A 27,197-nucleotide genomic window follows, 5' to 3' on the forward strand; every position below is an offset into this window, starting at 1 on the left:
ACGTCATCAGGTTTCATCATGTTGTCATGGCCTACTTAAACCTGTCAATGTCATTTTTCTTCACCGGATTCATTAGGTCTATAGAATTTTAGTTCAACAGCACTTAAAGCAAGAAAAGTGAATATTTTATCAATCATATCAATACATTTACCCTGAATTTACACTAGAGTGCAACAGCATCATCATTCTGTAAAAACAACCTGCTGCCAGACTCCATCTGAGAATAAGCTTATGTTGAAAATTGTTCACTGCCAGAGCAAAATGTCCACACTGACCTTATCTAAAGTAGGGATGAGATCGATAGCATTTTAAGTTATGCTTACCTTACAACATTTGCACGAAACTAAAGGCTCAAAAACACTTCCAACTCATTTACAGTTAGAGTACTTTTTTGGCCGAGCACAGACACAAGTTCAAACATTTATTAGCTACAGGTAATCTAATCCGGCGCCTGATGTCTGCCATTTCAACCCATGACGATCAACAAACAAATAAGAAGCTGCAGTCTATATGTTTTCCATTGCTTTGTTCACAATGCAGGTTAGGAGAGATACGAGATTTGTTAACGCTGGAGCTAAGTAAATCCAGGCATGTTAACGATAGGGAGCCTGATCCTAAATTAACCCAACTGCAGTGTATTTCATTTATTTCTCCTAATCTAAAATACCTGCTCTTGCATGATGATGAAGGTTGCATGATTGACCTTTTCATGGTTATGTCTAGGAAACTCAAACCTAAAGCTGAGGGTATAGGGATAGGGTTGTAGGGGTAGGGTTTTAGATTTAACTTGCACATTGTTTGAAGCATACTGACTTCTTTACATACAGTCAGTACCTCTTGGGTCTCTGAGCCACCCTGGCCAGGTAACAAACTACAGCCTGGGATTTTTCAGGGATAAATTGGTTCAAAAAAGGATCGTATCGTTTCTTTTTCATTAAGGATCAAACTTGTTCAAGTTTCAGCCCCCTGAGAATGAAGCTGTGTGCCCAAAAGGAATAGGTAAGGCCTTGCTGATTGAGGCCAACCCCGATAAATTTGGAGGACATTTTTCTGCCTCCCACCTTTACTGCAGAGCTCTTGAATGTCAATACATTCACAAAATAACATCAGGGTTCCTTTTAAAAGTTTTTGTTTAATACACATACAGTTGGACGCCAGATAATGATTAGGATTTTTTACTTACTTGTTTCAAGTCTATCGAATCAATGAGAGCCGATCAATCAATCAATCAAGACCCTATCAAAGGGCATGGCAGGAGTACGCTGTACCTTCCACTGTTATCAAAACTCATGGGTGAAATTAGAAAGGAAGACCCACATACACACACTTTACCCACCTCAGTTGTTTATCTCTGCAGCTGAGCTCTCAGCCCCGGGCCAACAGGACGAGGCACACACACAGCTAAAAATTAACTAAAGCAGAAGAGTTGCAGACCGTAGCCTGAGGTTTATGATTCAGTTCAAAACACTGCAAATAACAGCACAAAATGAAGAGCTACACAACTGGGATCAGGGAACTATCAGAACAGAACAGAAAAGAAAGAAAGAATGGCCCTTATAAGGCCTCCAGTCCAATAAAAAACAGGATCTCACACCACAGCAGATCTCACCAAATCCCCTGTGAAGCCGTCAGCCTCCAAAGAAGGTCAATCTTCAATCAGGAAGTCAGAGGGAGGCGTTCTGCTGCGGAGGTCAGAGCCACAAAAAAAGATTTTTGATGCAGGGTGGGGGGCAATGTGGTTTCCATACCTGCTGTCTATAGTGAGGCTGGGGTCAAACACTATCCGCTCAGAGGCTGACTTGCTGAGTGGTTGCATTATGTAGGGCTGCTGTTTAACAGCTTCTTTACTCACTTTGATTCTGTTCCTGACTGTCTTCATTCATAGATTTGTATTATTTGTGGCCTAGAGCCCGTCTCTAAGAATCTTAACACATTGGACTAACACAATCACACCAGTGATTTAACCCAGTAAATATTTAACATGAAACATTTCCTCTATTAAAATGTCTCAAAACTACTCGGCCCTTCCAAATGTTTGAAAACCATGACCTATTCACTGCCCTGGTCATCTTGAAACTAATGTATGTGCTGGGAAAATACAGTAAGTTACTATTGTTAGTGTAGTTAGTCCTGACTAAACAGTTAGATTTAACCTTTCAGCACACAAAATAATAATGAGCCTGTCTTAGATGTAGCATCCTTCAGAAACTGTCTGCAGTAACCTAAACCTCTTTGAAGTCAGGGGAGTAATGAAAGATTTGAGTCTGTTCCCCTTTCTGTAAAGAGAGGACAGATGGTACATCAGCAGCCTGCCATATGTATAGACTGAGACATTCTGGAATATTATTCTGATTGGCTGCATTGAATCTGACAGGCCTTATTACTGTCAACCCCTCCAAGCCCACTGGGTTGAGAGAGTACTGAAAGTTTTCGGCCCTTTGCTGCAAGTGGTCGGGTGCATCCACAGAGTGGGAGGTGAACGACTCTCTCTCTTTCAGCAGCACTGAGGGGTTAGGTGTCAGATGTGTTACTTGACACTGTGCAAAAACTGCTGAACAGCGGCAGTGACATTCGCTATCATCAAGACCATCTATGTGTCAAGGTAAACTGAGAGACTCTTTTTGTCTCTGTAACACTGCAAAATCTGACCACACTGGCGAGATGTCGGAACAATCAAGTGGTGGTAGAGACGACAGACATTTCAGGCTAGACCATCTCCTTCAGCATGGACTGCTAAAAAAAAGAGCATATGGTCCGACACTTCTCTCCACTGGCTCCCATATATTTGGTCAGTAATCCATCTTCAAGTAAACAAGAGAGGAAGTGACAAAATCATGACACTTCTGACACAATATACAAGGTTGATTTGTTCACAGTTGAACAACACAGGGCTGTCAACAAAATGCAAGTCGTGGTACATCAGTGCTTCACACAAAACAACACATTTTGGAACTGAAACGATAGCTGTCTTGCCAGAAGTGACAGGGTGAAAACAGATTAACTGGGTGATCCCTCGACCAGAGCTGTCTGGAAGCCTGCGGCAACAATTAAATTCAAGCCTAACTTCAGTCTCACATCTGACAGTGCAAGTCAAACTTAAGACTTGAGTTAATGCTCGTTTCTTACGGCCAATTGGGCCCTTAATGTATCAGAATTCCAGCCATAAGAAAAAACGTGCCATATATAGTGTACATTTAAGCAGCACATCATTGTTGCACAAGAAGCAATGTCCTGTTTATTCAGGAACACATACATAACAGCCCTATATTATAAATTCATGAGTTCATTGTAAAGACCAGCTGTCTGACTGGACAGAGGAGGAGCACGAGCCAGAGAAATGCCCACAATGCTGAGCAGTGCAGAAAATATGAACTTCTATGCGAGTTCAAAAACTGCTAGAAAGAAGTGACGCACAGAGTCTTGTGTCCATATATTTATTTCAGGCCCAAATCACTGCCCATTAATCCAATGAAGGTGTCACCAAACAGCTGCAAAGAGCACTCTGCCATTTAATATGAAAATGCTCTATGTTTAAGTCTACCTCAAGATAACTACTCTCCAGCTTTTTTCTCGCTGCTATTTTTCCTCATCTCGACAGCATGTATGAGCACATACAAACTCATCGGGGGATGACACAGACTACCAACATCAAGTCTATTCGTCTCCTCCACGTTCTCTCTCCTCCGCCTGCTCCTTCACACTCGGCTGAACTGAGAGCCTCCCCCTTTCTCCAGGCCCCATCTATCCACACCCCAACCCCCTTCTTTCTATTGTTCCAGCAGCTATATCACACCTAAATCAATCCCACTACTGCCATTTGTGTGAAGCACACACCCATATTTAGTCTATATATGGTTCAAATAAGGCTTCGCAATCAGTTGCTTTTGATGTCATTTGGATCAATTTAATCAGTTTAATTCCAAAACATGGCAGACAAACTCTGTTCAAAAGCTTTTCTATATATCTCTATATGACCTCCCTGCCCAAATACAAAATATATGAATAATAAATGATGTATTACATGTATACTGTAGTTGTGATCAATGTTTTATTCCAAGTTTGTGTCAGGCTTTATACAAAGAAAATGCACAAGCCAGCAAACCATCAGGAATTGAATGTTGGCATTGTTTGAACTTCAATCCAACACAATGCACTGATGCAGAAAATCAGCAAATTGCCACCAAACAAAGCCAAGGCAAAATAATGCAAAATGTAAGTTAATGCCAACACAACAGAACGCAGATGTAGAGGAGTGTCTGCAGTTTAATGCCGATGGGATGCAGCAACTACAATGTATCTGAATGCATTATTTGAGAACTGTTGTAGGTTGTCAATACTGTTAACAAGAGTGTATCTACAGTTAACTTTACCTCCTAAAAGCATGATGATACACTTCTAATTTGCTTTGCCAGATAAGTTGAAAAAAAGGAGCACAATGTTATGTTCAAGGGTTTTGCCAATCCAGGAAACGATTATTTTCTTAAGGCAAACAGAAACCATATGAAGGAGGTTGGGGTGGGTGATTGGGTGTATAAAGCTCAGAACTTTCATATTGGAAAATGGGATTTTTCCTCATGTGACTTACCTGAAAGTTGAAGGCTCCAAAAACACTTGGTAAAGGTTGGGAAAAACATTCACGCGGCCTGCTTCCAGTAAGCAATTTTAAACCACAATCTTTCGCTAACCTTAACAAAGTGCTTTGAGTAGCCTTGCACCACAGTAATCATATTTTGGTAACAAGCAGATAAAGACTAAAACGGTGAATTACATTGACAGCAAATGTTTGCAGGTGAACACACACTGCCTGGCCCCCAAAAAATGTCACCACCTGGATTTAACTAAGCTAACAGGTAAAAGCCTTCCTGGCAACAAGTTATTTAACCCAATATTATTTTAACTGATACGGTGAGTAGCTTCTCATACAATCAACCTTGTCAGAAGACATATCCTGTTGCCGTGGAAAAGATATTACTCTGTTTCAGAAAGATCAAATTATTGGCCTGTATAAAGCAAAGAAAACAACTAAGGAGATGTTGGAACTACTACAATTGAGTTAAGAACTGTCCAACACATTATTAACACCTGCAAGGACAGTGGTGAACCATCATCTTCGAGGAAGAAAAGTGTAACAGCAGTAGACCTCACAGCTATTATTAATAGTGAAAGGAAGAGCATTTCCAAACGCACAATGTGAAGAGAACTCAAGGGATTGGGACTAAACAGTTGTGTGGCCTCAAGAGAACCACTTATCAGTGAGGCTAATTGGAAAAAAAGGCTTAAAGATTGGATTGTGGAGCGATGGAAAAAGGTCATGTGGTCTGATGAGTCCAGATTTACTCTGTTCTAAAGTGATAGGTGCATCAGGGTAAGAAGAGAGGCTGATGAATAGATGTAGCCGTCATGCTTAGCGCCAACTGTACAAGCCTGTGGGGGCAATGTTATGATCTGGGGTTGATTCAGTTGGTCAGGTCTAGGTTCAGCAACGTTATGTGCCCAAAAATGAGGTCAGCTGACTACATGAATGTACTGAATGACCAGGTTTCTCCATCAATGGATTATTTCTTCACTGATGGCACGGGCATATTCCAAGATGACAATACAACGATTCATTGGGCTCATACTGTGAAAGAGTGTTTCAGGGAGCATGAGACATCATTTTCACACATGAATTGGCTGCCACAGAGTCCAGGCCTTAACCCCATTGAGAATCTTTGGGAAGTGCTGGATGAGACTTTACACAGCGACCCGACTCTCCCATCATCAGAAGATCTTGGTGAAAAATTCATGCAGTTCAGTGATATTCTGCTTGCAATCCATTACCTTCTGAGGTTTCCTTTAGGTGACACAGGTGAGCCAAAACATTAAGAAGATTAACAGGTAGGTGAATCATTGCCTTTGATAATCCAGATACAATAAAATGTTGAGTTGTGTAAGGTCTTTGTGGTGTTGCAGGGTACACTGTCCTGTCATATGCGAGTGCCTTTGACTTGAGGGGGTGTACTTGGTCTGGTTAGGGTTTGGGTTGGCCACTTGACATGCACTACCATGGTGCATGTTTTGGCTGATCAATGTTCACTTCACCTGTCAATCCTTTAAATGTTTTGGCTGATCGGTTTAGTCCCCAGGCTGGTGTACCTACCAAACTACTATTATATACTATTCCACTCTATTGCAGTATTCTGACCTCGGAAGCTAAACACTGCCTAACCCGGCCCAGTTGACTTCCTGTATGGTGAGGACTGCGGAGTCTGAATTCTGTGCCGAGCCGGCACCATGTAATTGCATCCTCTTACTTATCTATTTTTATTTTTGCACTAAATTGTCCCGTTTTTGTTGTACTGTTGTTGTTGTTATGTGCGGTGTCCTTGAGTGCTTTGAAAGGCGCCTTCAAATAATGCATTATTATTATGATTATTAAATATATTTGTCCATTAGAAATGCCATGATCGGCCCCGATTAATCTGTTAATCTGCTTGGGGCACCCCTATTGTTCATTCTATGATACAGCTCTATATCAACGGGGACACAATACTGTAGCAACCCAAAAACCTGGTGTCAGTTCAGCAACTGCATCTATAAAATACACTCAGGGAATGCAATCTTTCACAGGAATGTTGGAGCTTTACCAGTAATTCTTTACATCCTGTAGTAAATAAAAGATTAGAGGGAAGATTGAGAGTGAGGTTGAGAACGGGATTTTGTGACTTGATGCATTCAAGTCAAATAGTGTTGACTATTTTGATAATTAAATGTTTCTTTTGGACTAGGGTTAGGTTTTTTATTTAGAAACAGAATACATTTGATTTATAAAAGCATTTAGAAAGGCAGACGGAGAAATTTGATTCAACCAGGTGTCACATTGAGTCATGGCCTTGACATTTCATTGGAAGGAGACTAGTTAATACCATAAATCTAATAAGATCTGCTGTATTTCTACAGTATGAGGTGTATATTTAGATGGCATGTGGGCATGCCCTGGGAGATTAATAAACACCTACTACACAGACACACACACATACACACACCTGTCTTCACTTTGAAAGGCAAAGGTTACACAATATGCTTTTTTAATCAAGCTGGATCAAGGCCACCTCACACACGGTGCTCTTTGAAATCTTTCCTTTGGGCTGCAACCCAGTACGATACGCACACACACTATCTCTGTTGTAACCTGGTAAGCTTTAACCATCTCTCTGTACACTAGAGCTGCACCTAATGATAATTTTTTTTTCGACTAATCTATCGGTAATTTTTTTCCGATTAATCAATTAATCTTTTGATTATATTTTTGATTTAATCTATTATTTTGTATTACTCACTTAATATACCAACACATTCATCCAAATCGAAATTTAAAACTTGTCATTTATATTTCAATAGTTCATTCAATCATCTTCAATCATCAACAAACAAATATGACAAAGTATGCACCGCATACAACTTAAAATAGCCCGGTCTTAATTAGTAATCTGTTATGGCCTAAAAATGCAATCTCTGATTGTTTGACAACAAACTCGATTTATAATGTTAATCCATTTTGTTTCCTTCTCAAGAACAAACTTCAAATTACAAAGAAATGATTAAAAGCATTGCATTTATTTAAATTCTTCTATTTTAAACAATTGTGCCTTGCCATTGTAAACAGTGCACCTTCAAACTTGCTCGAAAAATAAATAAAAGTGCATTATTTTGAAAATATTGTGTCCCTTTTTGATAAAATGCTTATGTAAACATACATTTACCATGTCAGATTGCCTGCTATTATAAAAACAGGACAGTTTACATATTGGTATTCATAAAGTGTTAACATAACTTTCATTAAATACTTTATTTTGCAAAAGGTGCCTTTTGTTTACAAACAGTATTTTATATCCCTGAAGATATTTCAACTAAATTAAACATCTGCATTGCATTGCATAGTAAACATCACATGGTCGGTCCGCTGCCTTTAGTTGCAACAGCCTTTGAACAAACTTTGCAGCAGACCATGGTTTGTTCGAGGTCCGACGCCACAAAACGAAGCTACTAACGAGACAGTGCCTTTTTAGGAACAAACTCTTGGCTTGCTGCATGTTGTTGTGTTTGTTTTTCTGTGGAAAGTCAATGCAGGCGTAGGGCGCAGCCCACTATGAACTACGTGAGCCCATGGGGCGTGGTGGCGGAGCAATTAAAGAGAAAATGGATTTTATTTTTTTAATATCGTCCTAAATCACAAACTTGAACTAATCGATTTTGCCAAATTATCGCCTAGCCCTATAATCTGTGTAAGATTTGTCTTTCGGCAAACTGATCAGCAAGGTTCCCAACATGTCACACAGAAGGAACATGGAGTGACACTCCTACACTGCAGCACCAACCTGCGGTGTTTCGCCACACTCCCAGATCCAATGTGAATCCAGTCACCCCGGGATGCCTCTGCTTCAAGTGCTCCAGTATTGCAGTATTACTGCTTACATCCTCTGTGTTAACACACTTATTTATGAATCGATTACATCGATAACGTCAACTAGCCACACTGGCCCTACTGTATACCTCCCCAGAGTGTTAACCCACAACGCTAACCCACAAAACACAAAGTACCTTCATTAAAACAAAGTGAAATATTTTGTGATGTTTGTGTCTGCACCATTAAACATGGATTAGCAACAGGTCAGAAGCTCCACAGTTCCATCTTGAGCTAGTGGCTGGAGGAAGCTAAATCTATAGCTAAAGCTTACTTTCTGCATTAAAATACCACATTCAGCATCAACTCTGTCCATAAAGAAAGTGCACGGTCAGAAAATCAAAGGTAGAACAGTAAGACTCTGACACAATTCATATGAGCCAGAGGAAGATGAATTAAAACCACTACTCACATCAGCTTCATCTATTCCCTCAAGATTAAAGGCTACAACTTCATATCAAAGTGAGATTATGTAACCTTTGAAAAAAACAACACAATCTTTTCTTAGAAATGAAAAGTAAGCAATAAAAAGTCAAGTCAATGAACTCAGAGGCTTTGTAGGGACAACTTTTCTCTGTCTGGTATGACCAGTAGATAATGATAGCTGTGGCTAGATAATGTTAGCAAAAGAATATAATACAGTAATGACTTATACACTTTCCCATTGGGCTGAAATTACACCCAGGCACTGTTAGATTCAACTCACTACATAGTGTACCTATAGTTGCCCTAAACTTGATTCTGTGACACAAAGAAAACAAACCTGTGTATAGGGTTACACTGTCAGTTTATGTGCTTGAATGGACAGGGATCACAGCTAATCATTGTCTCCAACCTCACTAGGTTCAGTTTCACTCCGTTTAAGGGCGATGGAGAAAAACAAAGCACAAGGGAGCAATATCACATTCCTGAGACGTTTGTTTTCTGTGGCTGATTGTTGGGCCTGCTGAATGTGTCGCTCAATCACTGCCGCAAAGGCAGAACGTTTCATTAAATATCAGATTTCAGCCAGTCGGTAAACTGTGATTGTTCTCCACATGGACTGCAATGGAGTGTTTTAGCTTCCAATGACAGTAAGAAGAACATAGTAAAAAGAGAAAATACTGTAACCTTGCAATTACTTTTCTAAATTCACTTACAATTTGTTGTATTCTAAAGACTGAAGCAGGGCTCAAGATCACTTAAAGGTACAGAGACTGGACAGCTCACACATAAATACTGCATTGCTTGTTGAGGCAAGCTGAGAAGCCAATGCACATGCCTTTTGACTGTTGTCAACATCTATGACTATTGTTTGATCCAACTTCATTTCAGTGTGAACCAGGAATGCACAATATGCATGATAATTCATTGGCGCGGAAATGTATATTATCGGCTATTTAGCAGCATCGGTGAAATTTAAGCAGATAAAAAGAGCCAGTAATAAGAAGCTGAATTGCTGTCATTGACTTAACAAGCGCAGTAAGTGAAACTGACAGGACAGAAATGTACAATGGGCAAAGGTGAAAAATAATGTACACCTTTTTCAATATAGTAAGCTACCCGCCTCCATGTCTCTACATTTTACATTTAGCAGTATTTCCCAATGGACGGTTATTACATTATACTGTTGTCCACACATTCATGACATTTGAGTGCTGTTTCATTCTTGTGAGACATTTTTCCACAACCTTTGTGAAAAGGTTTTAAAAAGACATTTAGCATGCAACCATTCAGCCAGCTGGGATGCTCACTGTCTCAGAACTGCACCTCACTAGACGATCAAGTTCATGTTTAACACCGCAGTGGAAAGAGAACTTCTCCTGGGAGCCGTCTGGAAAGTGAAACCACACAAAACTGCCTCTGTGCCCTCCTGGTCTGCAGCAGTGTGACCTCCTGCTGAGGCCAAAGCCCTCTGACTTGCCCAAACACCTTGCATCATTGGAACCAGAGAACTTCCATTGATTCATGTGCCACCCCAGAGTCCCACGACATAACTAATGGATAGCTGCTCTCATCAATAAATAATCTCTGGCTATCCATATGTTGATGGGAGACGCCTGCTTAGTGTCAGACTGAGCACTCCCACTTCACCACAGAGCTGCTGTTCAAAACTGTCACTAAACATCAATATGGTGCTTATGATAATGCAGGCCATGCACAGTGAATGACTGGGTTTGACACTTCCTCAGCGAAATGTTCCCTTTGGGCTGTTGAGCTTAAATACAAATATCTTGAATGATAACTGGCCCGGCGTTGAAGTCACTGGAAAAGATCCAACTCTGAGAATATGTAAAGGACTGGGCAATAGACATGTTATACTTACCTTAACTTATAAAATTCCAAAATGGAAATGAAAAACTTTGGCCCAATCCAAAGACACCCCTTGTCCCTACCACTCAGTGTACGTTTTTTCACGGGTACACTTTAAACTGAGGGTTACGAGAGGTCAGGTGTATGACAGTCCCATATTTTGACAGATTTCAATGTTCTCTTGCCTCCTGTGATGGCATATGACATCCAAGATTTAACTCCCTAACCCCAGCACGGAAGCTGCTGCACTTGGTACCGCTCCTCTAATATCAGTGCAGACTGGCAGGGTAGGAGCATGGGTTGCTAATGGTAGCCTATAAAGCACTGCTAGCTGCCAGGTAATGAAGCAGTGTTCTTTTTTATTTGATGACTTTATAGATAGCATGAAGTTGTAGATGAATTGTGTGTCCATCCTCTCCCTCTCTGTCGGATAAATGGCAAATAACATTGTGTTAATACCAGAATTGTGAAAGTGATGCAAGATAAATCACCGCAGCTGAGGACTGATGGTGGAAATGTCCAGTGGCGTTTGTTTACATAGACGCCATCAACGACTACTGGTGGCATATGATGATCTTGAAGGTTGTCCCAGTTCATAGGGGATGATTTAGATAACTACACCTTGGGGCTCTGGCAGTGAAGCTTTGAAATACTGCCATTAGAGTGCATTGCTTGACAAAGTACAAATGACCAATCATATCACAATACTGAACTGAAGTAGCCTCTAGGATGAGAGTTGAAATGTCTTCAAGAAACTGAAGTCCAGCTGCCTATGATAGAGCACTTAGAATTACCATGACCTGGATGACCGAGTACCTTCATCAACACGTTACAGACACAATTTCCAACCAATCATATGGCATGAGAGACCACACTTCATAAGAAAGAAGAGATATGAACTCCTTTAGAAACGTCCTCACCTATCTGCAAGAAAAATAAAACATCAAGAGACAGAATATTTTTACAAGTAAAGTCCTACTTTTCTACTTAAATTTCAACACAAACCATCTGAAAACAAGCCAGTAGAGTCTCACATGTCAACAATCAAATGTTCCCCACACCATACAGGGATCGTCCAATCACAGTATGGCAGATTTGGATCTCTCAACATGGCAAAGAGGTGTGCACGAGGTTGGGGTAGTGAAGCACTTAATGAGGTAGCCCTGTAAAAAATGCCATGCCTCCACCATGTTCAGTCGTCATCTGTTACAGCAGCAGGAGTCTGAGCAGAGGGAGACTGATTGAGGTAATGTCCTGATATGAGTGCACATCTAACGCATCAGTTACCCCACCATATTGAGATTAAATGACCATTAAACACGTTTTTCTGTCCACAGCCCCAACATTTTTGCTAAGAATCTGTATCTTCATCTTTTTATCCCTTCATTTCTGCATTGCATTATTGGTTTTTCATTGAGTAAAAGATGAGAGCAACAAGAATCTTCACCTCCTTTAAACCTAATCTTTTGAACGAACTGGATCACTCACTCACACACACACACACACACACACACTCAAGCAGCAAGACAATAACAGAATCATGGGTGTCCGGGGAATAGCCACACCCTGACCTCGTATCAAGGGAGTGCAGCTCTGCCCATGTCAGGGTTTGATTGAAACAGAAATGATCACATAGGAACCGTAGAGCTGCTCCTCGTTGTCAAAGTGAACTAAATTCTCACTTTACGGAGACAAGGACTGATACGGACATGTGAAAAGACGCTGCCAGAGCCTCAGATGTCGCCTCAGATGTTTTCAGCTAAAGGTTTTCTTTTTTGGCGGGCAAGGCTCTGGGTCGCCATGGCGACGTCTGGGTGTCATCCTCACAGACCATCTGTGTTGCTGTTTGCCGTCCAAAGAAAGAGGCAGCATGGAAGGGTCAGACACACACACACACACACACACACACACATGCGCACACATACATACACACATACACACACTTATCATAACAGGCTCAAATCGTGAAAAAAATACACAAAGAAAATGCCACAAAATGCTCACATATACACTCTTTCATACACTGAAATTTGTGACATAAAAAAAAAAACATGAATGTTTGTGGGCACACACACACACACACACACACACTGCATTGACACTAACATACTATCATCAAATCTCACTCATGACTACACACAGAAACGGAAAGCAGGCTTCAGTGGTTCAAAACAGCTGATGATGTTGGATATATTGGTCTGTCGGGTATTTATATTACACACAAACATGCACACACACACACACACAAACCTACCCATGTATGCTTAATCTCAATCCTGACTATAACCTAACCCTAATCCTAATTCTCTCTCACCTCAGCATTAAAATTGCAGAGACTAAAGATTTGGGAAAAGTCTACTGTATCAACACATTATCTGAAGAGTAAATGGAGATTTTATGCTTAACTCCTTTGTCTCCTGTTGAGCTGAGTCATAGTGTGAACAGTCACTGGATCAGCTAGGCACACTGTGTACTTCCTCTTTATCCTTAAAGAGTTATTTCTAGACAAATCAGACCAGACAGCAGAGAAGTAACCCAGTAATTGTCACGGCGGTCGATGGCAGTCCTCGTATCAGAATTGACTTTCTCTAATCCACCTCCGCTGACCGCAATCTCCTCATTTATAAACATCTATCTTTAAACAAGGCCACAAGTCCAAACCAGCCCCAAGACCTTGAAATGCTGATGACAATACCTAAGTGTTGGATTCAAACAAGTTAATTATTTTGTTATTCACACAGCTTCACCAGAAGTTAGTAATACTGTATGTAAAATCTGAATCGAAGACGGTCTTAGAGCAATAACATGAAATTCAAAAAGATTTATCCCAAAGGCAGCACATACATGCACAGCAAACTTCTGAGACCTCGGCAGAAAATGTATACTATTCATCATTTTTTTAAATAGTGAAAATGACCTCGTTTACACTTTCAGGTAGGGCTGCACGATATATCGTTTGAGCATCGCCATTGCGATGTACGTGTGTGCAATATTCATATCGCAGAGCCTGCGATGTAAGATGCAAATGAACTCATCTAATTTCAAGGGTACCTGACACACACTGTACATACAGACTCTGCATGCACAGCGATCCACCAATCACATTAGATCTTAATCAGTGTGCCGAAGCAGACCATGCCCCTGCACATGGAGTGAGTCGCTGGTAACAACATTGAAAAATGAGCAACAAACAAGAGAAAATCGTGAAAACGAAGACTTGGTGCCAAATAGAAAAGCAACGTCAGTTATCTGGAATAATTTTGGCTACAAGAAGGATAAAATTGACCAAACACGTGTTCTGTGTCACCAGTGCCTTGCATCTGTTGCCACAACGAGAGGTAACACAACTAATTTGTTTGACCATTTATGTCGGCACCACACAGCAGAGTCCTGCACAGGTCTTATTTTGAAAACCCTCCCGTACACGCCATACTTTAAACTGCGTCCGACCCGTTTTCCTACAGTTGCACAAATTACATTTCGCACCCGAGCCGACCCGCTATAAATTGTTACCGATGCCCGACCCGCACCCGAGGGAAAATTAGACGGATGTAATTTTTGAAATAAAGTAAAATGAAAGTAAGCCAGCATGGGGAATGGAAGTTCTGGGAGGGCGCATGCACGCATGAATGAGCTCCTATGAAATATAAATGCTTATCATTTTGAAATGCAGCATAACATAAAGTGTATTTTCATATCGCAATATATATCGCAGGGTTAAAAAAAATCGCAATGTCAGTTTTTTCCAATATCGTGCAGCCCTACTTTCAGGGTAGGTTTACTATACATATCACCAACTTTGACTTCTGCATCACCATTGGTTTCTTTTAGCCATGAACGCTGTCTTTCTCAAGCCTCAACCCAGAGGGAGAGAGTTCATTTAAGGGGCTCAGAAACAGTAGTTTGACTAAAACTCAAATTCAAATTTAAGGTCCACTCACTAGCCAATTAATCGGTCGGCTAATTTTATCTTCAATAAATTTTAGAATTCTATTACAGACATATCGTATCGTCGTAAGAATCGGAGCATCCTTCTGCAGCTTGGCAGGCGACGATGCAGTTTTGAGTCCGTTTAGCGTAGCGCTACGTTGGTTAACGTTAACTTATTTGTGAGAAGTAACGCTGAATAGTAAATGAAGAACGTCCCCATCTTTTAATCTCTGTGACAGAGTTGATCATGCTGGTTATTGCTAAATGGTAACAGTGAAATACTGATAATCAAGGAAAAATCTTTTCTGATTGGAGTTAAATTCATTGAAATGATGGTCCAGAACTGGAACAAAGCTGCAGCATGAATCTCATGGCTTGATCAAGAATGAGTGGTTTAGTAGAGACCAGTGGTGAAAAGTAACTAAGTACATTTACTGAAGTACTGTACTTTAGTACAATTTACAGGTACTTGCACATTACAAGTATGTTACTTGAGTATTTCAATGGTATTCCTGCTACATTTTTCACTCTACTACTCCTTTCAGATCAATATTTTAGTAAGTACGATATATGTTTAGTTAAATTAACCCTAGGTAGGTTTTTCCTTGGAAAAATCCATTGATTCTCAGCAAGTGCTATTTATGCTCCTGCATTGTTTAGAATAGAAAGGAAACCTCAGTGGTGAGACAGTGTGAAAAATGTAGACTATCACATGTATTTCTGTGTTGCCCATGGGATGTGTGACAACAGTCTTTTTTTTTTTTTTCTATCTCTCATGAGGTGGTTCACAGTCATACTGTGCTTGTGAACGGATTGGAGATTTGAAAATGTGCCCATTCTGGTGGGTGGAAAGTCTACTGTGTAGATGGGAGAGGAAATTTGCTTTAATCAACTAACTGATCAGCTATGAGTCACAAGCCATTTATAGCCCTGTATTTCTGAGCGGGTCCAAAAGATTTCTATTCGGGCTGAGTATTGAGCCTAGTAAACACATTCATAATCGCTTTTTTTAATTGCACGATATTTAATTGTCTGATAAACTTAAAGTAGGCTACATTTCATAGCTTTATCTTCTCTTCATACAGCATACGATTAAATTGATTAAAGGTTTATTTCTGAAGATAAGATATAAAACAATCAGAAGAATTATGTTCAGTGACAGGGTTTGATACCATCAAATGCCAACCGTATTTAAAAATTGAGATTTAACATACTATGCCAATGTTGTGCCAATATTAACTGCACACATTTCCCAATGTCCTGTGCCGGCATTTTAACATTTCGATGACATTTCAAACATATTATTAGATTTAATTTCAAAATTTTTTTGGATGACAGTGTCACTGTTATCTACATTTAATGCAAATTGCCTTTTTTTGTTAATAAACAGTGACAATGACCAACGCCAATGTTGTTCTGGAAACATTCAATGTCAAAAAAATTTCACATCCAAATCACATTTTTTAAATTAAAATTCCAATGCCAATTTAACACTCTGTGTCAATGTTGCACAACATTAAGTGCAATTTTTTTAAGAAAAAAAAAATACCATGTAGAAATAGTTATCACATCTTATTCCCTTATTAAAATGATTTGGAATCATTCAGGTTAAAGGCTTCTCATATGCAACACAATATAAACTATGTGAGTCCTTTGTGGTATTGATTGGACTAGATACATCATTAATGAAAGGCAATCATAAACATTAGAAACATGTCTAATGTAGACTTTTCATTCTGTGGCTCGGTTTAAAAGCCAATACAAGAGACCAGCAGGGCAATAAATCATGATGATTGCCTGTTGTTTGGCTGAATATATGAAACCGCTGAGTCGCAGAAACAGAGGCTCAAAATCCCTGAACTCTCCTGCCGATGAAACGAAACACCTGACTTTTTCCAAACTGTCCTTGCTCAGCAGGACAGAAAGCCAAGGAACCTGAAACCTTCCTGTGCTCATCAGAAAATGAAACTTACATCTTTATCATCGCCGCAGTCTTCCTCACCTCAGAAAAAAAAAAACTACACAATGACCAGGCAAAGCTGTACGGGTACAGTAGGGCTGTGTTTCCAACCTCCTCTGACCAGTGTGAGGGGAGAGTTTTAATTCAGGCAGTGGAAGATTAAAGTGCTTAGGGCTTTCACGAAAGAGCCAAGAACGCACTGTATTAAACTGTGGCTTTTTACCAGGACAAGACATTAACTCAAGTGTGTGTTTGTGTCCAGTTATGAAGGATTGTATCGACAGACATAAGCAGAACACATCGCTTTGAGTCAACTGCTCTGGATGGAGCAAAGATCAACACCCGCAGGTCACCAAAGGGTATGTATTTCCAATTGTGTGTTTGCGTACGTGCGTTTCTATGTGCCTATCTAAGCATGGGGTTGGGGAGCGTATCAATAATTCATCCACTGATTCTGAATGGCCGCCCCCCCACTGCCAAATGCTTTGCCTCTGCTTCCACCAACACTGTACTTCTGTACATTCAGCATTGCTGACTGGAACACCTGCCACCTCTGAGCCATTCCCTCTTTCCCCTTTCACTCTCTTGTTCTGCTAGTTAAATAAGGAAGGACAGGTACAGTGTAACATCAGGGACATCTCTTTTGTCTCGTAAGCACTTTCAATGCTACTCATTCCAGTCACATCTGCTTCAGGTGCTGCGTGAAAGGCAGTTTAACCCTGATCCAGGTCATACCAAAATCACATGTAAATACCCAGTGTTTCCCCAATCTCAAAGACAACTGGATCATTTTCTTCCTGCACTGAGTAGAATTTAAATCTCTCCGGTATATGGATGTTTTTTTGATTTTTTTAAAAATATTACCCTGTATTAATGACGTGTTGGCTACAGGAGTAGCTACACCAGTTAACATGTATACATCCTCAATGCGTTTCCCGCACTTCTCAACACTTCCTCAGCCCATTAAAGAGGCAGACACGCCCTAAAGCAGCAGGCATTCTGCTCTATGAATGGAGGCGTGGCTACATGCTAATTGCTATGGCATTTTGTTTTCTATCATTATGTCTTATTCTTCGGGAGGTAAATGGTCATTACCTTTGTGTTTGTCCATGAATAGACAATTGGTGTTTATCACATGGTGGTAAAATTGAATACAGATAAACCATGTTGTTTAACACTTCAAGATTCAAGATCCACACACAGTCTTTAATCAAAGTTGGGCAAAGTTCAAGGAAGTAAAGCGCAAGGCAGGATTGCTACACAACTGACATAGCCAAATGAGCAGGACAGCACTGAATCCGAGAGTCAGCCACAAAATAACATCCCCACGTCACTATTTTTCAAGGGTGCACCGATTGATCGGGAACTGATCTTTATCAGCTGATATGCGTTGAAAGAAGTTTGATCTGTGGAGTCTGCTGCTCGCCTGCTGCCAAAGGCTCACTAGCTCTCCTCCTGCCAATATCAATACAGATTTTCAGGGCCCTCTTGGTTTAACCAGCTCAATATACTGTATATGTGATGTCCTCCCAGCCAGCAGTTTGTGACTGAGAGGATAGATGGACCGGTACCACGAGACAGTTCCTGTAACTTAAGGTCTCACGCTGAGAGGCCAGCCAGTGTTTGTAACTTGCAACGTGCTGTAGAGAAGACGTAGGAAGACTCGGCTGTAGTTAGCTCCTTTTGCGATTTGGGATTATCAACATTTTCCGCTGCCCTGAGTGGGGGGACAACGCAATGCTGTTTGGTTGAGTCCTGCAGCTAGGGCTGGGTATCAGTACTCAATACCTTTTAGTTATCAACCAAATAACCCGGTACCAAGCAGTATCAAAACTTCTCCAGTCAAACCATGCCTGCATTCGATCCTTTTTGTACCCAGATGTAGAAAAAATTACTATTTGTACAGTTTGTCCAGCCAGTCACTGCAAGCATTCTCCAATTTAATGAACTCTACAGAGCTCTACCTGCAGAGCTGATCTCCACTAATCCACATGATGGGTATCAAATGAAGTAGAAAAAAAAAAAGGTATCGAATGAAGAACTTGGTGTTGGTATCACTTTAAGGGTACTGGTATTGGGACTGGTATCATAATCCAAATTTAAATTTAAACAATACCCAGTCCTACCTGCGTAGCTTAATGTGACAACACAACAAGTGTACACTAAGTAAGTACACTGAATATAGTTTGGAGGTGAAAGTACTTGAGTTTGCAGTTCCTGACACTTAACATCCGCATACTCGTTATCAATCTAAATAAGCGCGAATGAGCAGAGACAAGACAAATGAGACCGAGACAAGACAAGACAAGACAAATGAGACCGAGACGCGGAATTGTCCGTCCTACTTACTTTTTCTTTGACTCAATCAAAAAATAAATGTAATTATCTATTTCCTCAACATCTTTACAGTGAATTCACAAAGCCGAACTAACTATTTCTGGTTAAAGAAAAGACCCAGCTGAGCCGGTGTCATTGTGTGACCCTCAGTTGCCTCAAACACCGAAATGCAATAAGGTTGGATTCTGTCTTTTTGTGTCCTTCTAGCCTGAGGGAGAAAGACTGTTTCGTCATATATAAGAGAGAAGAATAGAGGGAGATAGAGTCAGACAGCTGGACTAAAAAACCCAGCGCAGGCAGAAATATAGACACAGACTGAAGCCATGTCAGTGGCAATTTGGACGCGTTATGAAGCAAAGCTCTCGAAAAAAAAGATGACGTCTGCTGGTCAACATTCATAGACGTGATCAAGTACTCAAGTGGAGCAGCAACAGTTGCAGTCTGTGTTTCTTTGAACAAAATGGAGTGACATTTTTTTTTCTTCTTAACAGTATCAACATTGACTTCTGCTGACCAAGACCATAATCTGTCTTGATTACCCAAAAGAAGCACTTAATCCTATTCTTAAAAATAGAGGTGGCAGAATAGAAAATGGTCATATAGCCTGTGATGGAACACAAGATTTTGTGTTTGTGAATAGTCGGTTTCTGTCTGTTTTGGCATCTTAGTGTAGACAGTGATCTGCTGAACGGAATACTAGTGTACAAAATCACATTTGATACACAACACCGACCATGAAAGGACAAATAAATCCATTTAATCCTGCTTTTATAGTTTATTTCTCTAATTGTCTAATTATACTGTTAACATCCATGTAAAGCACCTTTGATGAATACTGGTTGAATTGACTAAACTATATACTAACTAATGTGATTGTCATGGGATTGACACTGGACTTTTGAGGTAGGTATTTATGTTGATATTTAAGAGTTTAAATAGTTCTGGTGAGGAAATATTGGCTAATATTTAATTTTTTACATCAACATTTTATATAATGATATCCTAAATTTGTTCTGTAATGAGTAAAATTCGTACTGGAAAGGAAAAACGTATTACAAACAGCCAGAAAGTCCACGTCAGCGGGATATTAGGGTTGGTTGGGTGCTTTACTCAAATGACTTTCACCCAAGTGAACAGGGATCAAGTTCTATGTGAAGCCAACAGTCTGTGGTGATTGTTTCAAGCAATTAGACATTTTGTGCAAAACCATGATTTTTCCTCAACCACCAAGTGGTTTTGATGCCTACATTCTGTACATGTAACTGGGAATTATATTAATTAGTGCAAACTAATGAACATGTTGTTTCCATGGGTAGGCGAAGAAATCAAAAGCAACATCCGTACAGTGGACCGAATACATGATTGAAAAAAAAGGCTAACATTGGCTGAAATATAGACCCAAACAATATTTTATTCAGTTTTGTAATATATAATATTATCAAAGCTGAATTTATTGGAAAATTAATCAACCAATCAAAAGATAATTGATCATGATTAATGATTCTTCAAGCAAAAAATAACTATTTTTACAGAAGCAATCTTAAAGATGTCATTGAGGGCTTTAAGAATATTGTGATGGTCGTTTTTCACTGTTTTCCAACATTTTGTAAATAAAACATATTAGTTGAGACTGATTAAAAGGAATAACGGAATAAAATCATGGATATCAATATATTGCAATAATAATACATATCGATACATAATTTCGATACATTTGTATTGGTAATGACAGCTCATAGAATTCCTTGATGTCCATGTCTTTATGAATGCTTTCAGTGGAAGCTGACACAGTGGGTGATGGGTGTGTGCACATCATGATGGTGCACGCAGACAATAACCAACAATAATCTGTCATGGCTGTTTGAAAGAGCTGCCATAATGAGGCTGATAGGATAACAAGAATCTCCTGAGAGCTGATATCTCTGTGTAACGCGTCCACAACAACAGGCACACAAAGAGCGAGCAGAGCGGAGCGGAGCGGGGACCCACCCTGTCGGCATGTGAGGAGCCTCCTCCTACTACTCACTACACAGAGGTGTTCATAACAACAACAACACACTGGGAGACTGAGAAGAAGAGGAGCAGAATGGAGATGAGGGAGTAATCCATCAAGGAAAAAAAAAAAAGGGTGGAATCAGCAGAGATGGAGAGCACCCCACTGGGAGGTGGCTTTACTCCAGGGGTTAAGATAAAGATGGAGATAAAAAAGAAAAATCAAGTCAGCACTAGCAGGGATGAAGCTTTAAAACAACCTGACCAAAATAAAAAGAACACTGAAAAAATCATAAACACACTCTTTTCCCCACCTGCTCCACCTCCACTACCCCCAGCTGCTGCTCTCTCGCTGGAGGGGAATCAGGCAGCGTCTCCCCCCCCCCCCCCTCCCCTACATCCAGCTCCCTCACACCTCTCACACACTCTTGTACCATGTGGCTCTCAGTTCATTCAATTACCTTCTTGGGTCTCTTTCTCCTCTGTCCTAGCCCATTGAGGCGATCGCTGGGGTCCAGCCTGTAGTGGGAGTGGTTGTCCTCACTCATTCTCTCCCTACAACTTCCACTTTTTCACTCCAGGTTATTCCTCCTGCTGTTGCTTCCTGCACTCTATCCACTCGTCTCGTCTCTTTCTCCCTCCCTCAGTGAAACGAAGCGAGTCGACCTCTCTCCTCTCTGGTCCTCACTCTCTGGCTGTGTGGAGCGCCGAGCAGGGCGGAGGTGGGGAAGGGGGGGAGTGGTCGGGGAGGGGGAGGAGAGAAAGAGGGAGGGGAGGGAGGGAGGAGGGCGCACAATGGTGTTGCTATGGCAGCAGCTGCCACCAGTGTTTATCTGGAAACCTTGCGTGGCGAAACCAAAATAGTCATCGCACGCGCATGAAAACACGCACACACACACACACGCACACTCAACAGCCACATGTGTGTCTGTGAGCAGCCTCTAGTGTTCTTGCACACTTTTTAATTGTTATTCCTTTTAAAACAACCATTAACCCAGAGCAACAAGACAAAGGAAAACACTGGTTTAAATTCAACACAGTGACAGATGACTCAAAAACAGGATCAAATATTATTGTCACTGTTACGTGGTGTTCAAAAACAATGTAACCAAGGAGAAAAAGGGAATAAAAGCAGAACTGTGTCAAAATATTTAATCATATGCTACATAAAGACGTGACATATGGGTTAAATTAAGTAGTGCTGACATGATTTGACTAATTGACTAACTGAAATGACTAAATCAATCAAAACAAACCATGTTGAGCGTCTGCTGTCTGACACAATTGGTGTGATCACGTTGTTCTGATTTAATTGTTTAATTTCAGTGTTTTTTAAGAACACAACATGAGCCCTTTCTTACCCCCTATTTCTCACCCCGTACCTTTCACTTGTTTCTGGCATGTCTTCAACCTAACGATGAATTGTTTGATTGTTTGTTTGAGAAGTCTGTGTCAGGAGGGCTGGGGTTAGGGTGGCTAGCTGACAAAATGAAACTAATTAGGAAGTACCAAAAAATGCAGTTCCTCAAGTGGCCACTAGAGGCTGACTCCAAAAGCGAGTCAATCCGCATAAGAGCTTATGTAAAAATGTCCAAGTTAAATAAAAATGTTTACAGCCTGGTACAAATGATGGTTTCGGTCTCCCTACCTAATTTCCCCCTTCATGACCAACTATATGGGGGTGAATCATCAAACTCAGTCGCTTAAATGATACCAAGGTTTAAAGTTGTGCATGGTTAAGGGTGTGGATGTTATGAGTGAGAAGTAGTCAGGTCTTGTCTTGTCAGCTTCACCTCTTGGCTTGTGCTGGTGTCTTTACTGTGCAGAAAAATGTACAGTATGGTACGCTGGCTGTTTGGGCCGAATAAACCCATGATCACAGTTAAGCAAATATAAAACATGAGGCGGATTTACTTGTCTTTATGTGTGAACGCTGACAGCTCGTTAGCCTTAGCTAGATCGGTAGCTTCAAGCTTGTTGGGTTTGTTTAAATAAGTAAGCTTGCTTCAGCTCCACCCAGGCTCAACCTCATGGCCTCATTTTTATTAGCCAGGACTGAGGTGGTGGCACCCACATTGGCGGTGGCCACACAGTCAATGTTGGGAAACAAGTTGGGAGTGAGAATATGTTGGCAGCGACAACAATTTGTATCACAGTAAAACGGAAAAAAATTCCTAGCCAGCTACGCCAACTGACCTGCTGGCATCCAAAGTCATTTTAAGAGTATTTTACATTAATTGGTTGCAGAGATTAATAAAAGTTTGACCACGCAGTCGCAAATCTAAAGCAAAGGTTTCCCATCATTACATTACAAGCTGTTCACCTCAAAACTAACAACTAAAAATGAGACAATGTGCAATGGTGCATGCACAAAAGTCTAATTTATGTAAACATATTTCATATATATATATATGTAAAAATAATATTGCCTACTTTTATAACCCTTTGATCTAGCTGATATCTTGTTTCAGTTCACTCACTTACACACTTCCATCACAGGTTCCCAGGGCCCAAGCTGACACCTTGAGAAAAAACTAATCAGTTACTATTACTGTCAAAAACAGAAATGATATTTGTTAATGTAAGCTAACCCTGTCAGTCTGGTAGTATGTGATGATTGGATTTTAGGCCTACGGACATGTGAGGTGACAAAGCTACAAAAGCAGAGCGTGGTGTTCCATGTGTCGCTGCTCCGATGTGAAACAGAGGCCAGTGTGCGTTGGATTCCTCCTCTATAGGTTCGGTCAATAAACTTCCACCCTGTGAGGATTACATACCCAGACACACACGGCGAATCCACACCGCCTTGTCAGTCTTTGTTGTCTGAAGGCAGCAAGGTCTTAACTCCATGTGAACCCACACACACCCCTCCCTCACGCACGCACACACATACACACACGCAGCTTTATGAGTTCCTTTGAAAAAGCATTGATTGTCTGTATCTTAATGATGGCTCCTGGCTATGAGCTCCCAGTCACAGCAGATTGAAGCAGCATCACTCTAATGGTGATGAATAATGGAAGAATTAGCGGTTCATTCTCAATCTTCATCTCACCCTTTGCTCACATCCGCACATAATGAAATATGTAAGAAATGAGACCAAACATATGATTATTATGGTTAATACATTTCTGTCTGTTAATTTATGGGACTTTCTTTTTTTTGTCCAGATTTTCATGTGCTTTGTTTTTAGCCCTGATGACCTCTGCACTCCATCTCCCTGTGACTTGCATCAGTCTCTGTCTCTCTCTCTTCACTTCACAAACACAGACACACACACGCACACACACACACACACACCCACACACGTTAACACCTGCTCCAGTCAGCTGCTCTGACAGCTCCTGGTGTGTGTGAGTGTGTGAGGTGAGTTAAGGTGACTTTTAAAGGACGGACTGACTTGACCTCTTGGATGACAGCCAGCCTGTTCAGGATTAGTTTGAGGTCCTCAGAAAATGATAGTATTTTGTGCAAACCACTGGTCCAATATACTTTAAATATCTTGATACAAATGGCTTGACGGCTTGGTTTCCATGTTTTGTATATTCGTACTGCAAAGAGATGGAATTTAAAACCTGGTCAAAACATTTTGAAACAAATGTTAAAATTGGAATTAATTTGCCATGAACATTCACAGCCTTAAGAGGATGATATATTGTGTTTTGTGTGATGGCCCCAGCTTTTGCTCTGATGCAACCCTGGGCCCAATTTACAGTGGACCACAAAAAGTACAATCTAAACTTGGAATGTCGTGAAATCTACTCAACATATTAAGTGTCCCCAGAAGATGGACGTGTAATGAGCTATTCTTTAGTGCCCGTTTGAGAACAAAATGTCACCTCGCTACATTAGATATTGGATTTTTAATGGTGGTTATCCCTGATCTTTAATCTGTTTCAATTTCAAATGATTGCTTCCAGAGTTTAAGGGGATATTCATGGTCGTAAGCGGATGATTTGTCATGATTTTAGTGAGTGTTCATCTAGCTCCAGCTTTCAGAAAAAGTTTCAACGAATACATAAGAAAAAAATCTAAATCTAGTGTGCAGATCACCATGATATAGAGAGCTTATTCATGCTCCTCAGAAGATGAACCCTGTTTTGTTTTTATTTAAGATAATAAAGTTCCACCCTAAAGGCAAAGTGTCAACACTGTGCACTAGGCAGTGAACACCAATCAATGAAATTTGCTGATGATACTCCTGACCCCCACACTATCAACCCTTACATTTGATTAATATAATAAGAAAATAATTGTTAGTTGCATCTCCACCACCCACCCCCTCAAACTTGAATCATTTGCAAGTGTTCAGTTTCAAATGTAATACTACCATATATGTGTAGCTATGTGTGTCAACCTGTTACTGGCATCAGTCTTGCCGATGTCAGGCGGCAAACCTGCTGGTGGTGAGGAGGGAATGATGGAGACACGGAGCAGATGGAGGAGGGACCGAGAAGAAAGGAGGAGGACAAGAAAGACAGCCAGTTGGATGTGTTGGGGGTTCTGCTAGTGTTCATGTGTTGATTTGGATCAAATCAATTCTCCTGACCAGACCAAACCGGACTAGACCAGACCTAACCTGCCCAAACACCGTCCTGATCATCAAACACAGGCAGATATGTTAATTGTACACCTTATTAGTCCTGCACCATCTGCAGCAGCAGACTTCACATTTACATCTTCCTGAGGTCTAGCAGATAGGAAACATTCAGTCAGTGTGGAACACTTCACTCACACTGTGAGACAGTGTCCATCACACAGTAGAAACAACAAAAACTGCTTCTTCCTGGACAACAGTGCATCGTCAGTGGTGACCTCAAGCTACATCAGAGGGGGCAACCAAAAGTTCAACCGATGAAGTCACCACAAATTGCTCAACAATGCTGCTTTTCTGCCACCAAATAACACAGCTTTCTCATAACTGACTGACTGCTGTGCATACAACCCTTTTTTAACCTAATGTGCTGAAAGATAACTTTTTCCATCTGGCAGTTTATATGTCACTCAAATCCTTGTCTTGCTCATTGTGATAAACCACATTGTAATCATCATAATTACCTCAAGCTCAGTTAAAAGAAATCTGCCTTTCACATCTACAGATATGTTGTGAACAAAACTAGATGTCTTAAACAAAAAGAAATTCAAATGCTGTATAGTTTAAAGTGTACTTGAGATAAGTTCATAGAGTTTAAAAGTCCAAAGGGATCATCCTCTGAGAAGCGTAAATGAGCTCAAGGAATTACATGGGGATCTGCCTGTTAGTCGTGGGAAAATGGTGGCGTTCCCCCTCTGGTTGGAAACAAGATGCTGCACCGGTTGAAGGAGATTGAGGTCTAGTTCACAAGTGAGGATAATAAACACAGACAGAGATCAACAGATGGATGATGGATGCAGCATCAGCAGTGATGCGGTTGCTGTACCCGAATGTCATGGTACATAATCCAGCCCAGAAATACACAGTTAATGATACACTGTTCACTCAAAATTCCTTCGATATCACCATGATTTCGCCATCACACAGTGCAGAGAAAAACTGATAACGTCCTAAACTGGACACCTCACTCAGTAACTGCTTGTATTAGCTCAATGGAAAACACACATTTTTGTCACAAAAACAGTGTACTCTTCATCTGTGAGAGCACTTCATCAGATGGTGAAACCACTTGCAAGAAGGCGAAAGACCAAGCATGTGGTCTCTGAAGATTAAGAGCTCCTTCAGAGCTCAACACTCATGAAAAAGGCTTCTTCAGTCCTGTACAGAGGACAGTTTTAGAGCATTCCTCCTGCTGATAAAGCAGAAGCCATCCGCTGACATATAGAAACACATTGTAATGTCAACAAAAGCTCATGAGACATTACAGAATATGCTCCTGACTTAGACATTCATGAGCAATTCCTACACAGAAGCAAAGCAGAAAGCTTTAATAGGTTTTTTACTGCAAACACAGCTCAGGAGCGGTCATTAAAATCTAACAACAGCAATATGTTTGTCCAAGAAAACAGAACAAGACATTCCAAGTAGCATGCCAACAACACACACCCAGTCAACAACCTTTTCTATCAGTGAAACAGCAGTGTCAGCCTCTGGTCTTAGCAGAAATCAAATCTCTATTTCTTAACAGCCATTCTGGTGCTGTATTAATTTCCCTTCTTTCACTGTTCCTGTCATTAGACACAGAGTTGACACAGTGGAATAGGTAGCTGACACTGGTTAATGCAATCTGCTGATGTTTTTTGGGGGGG

The 27,197-nt window shown here is 40.7% G+C and overlaps 1 protein-coding gene across 3 annotated transcripts in view; it reads right to left on the minus strand.

Annotated features, from left to right (window-relative positions):
• ank2b (ankyrin 2b, neuronal) overlaps positions 1–27,197 on the minus strand; it is a 202,296-nt gene that overhangs the window by 126,679 nt on the left and 48,420 nt on the right. The window contains exon 1 of one of the 3 annotated variants that reach the window (XM_030430602.1): positions 21,416–21,673. The exons of 1 other annotated variant lie outside the window; for it this stretch is intronic. In XM_030430602.1, the coding sequence (XP_030286462.1) occupies positions 21,416–21,502 (87 nt within the window). In that variant the 5' untranslated portion in view covers positions 21,503–21,673. Of the gene's footprint in view, positions 1–21,415; positions 21,674–27,197 lie in introns of those variants that run through there. One more of the 3 variants, XM_030430594.1, reaches the window with a different exon arrangement.

This window comes from Sparus aurata, chromosome 10, assembly GCF_900880675.1.
Source record: "Sparus aurata chromosome 10, fSpaAur1.1, whole genome shotgun sequence".
Classification (NCBI taxonomy): Eukaryota; Metazoa; Chordata; class Actinopteri; order Spariformes; family Sparidae; genus Sparus; species Sparus aurata.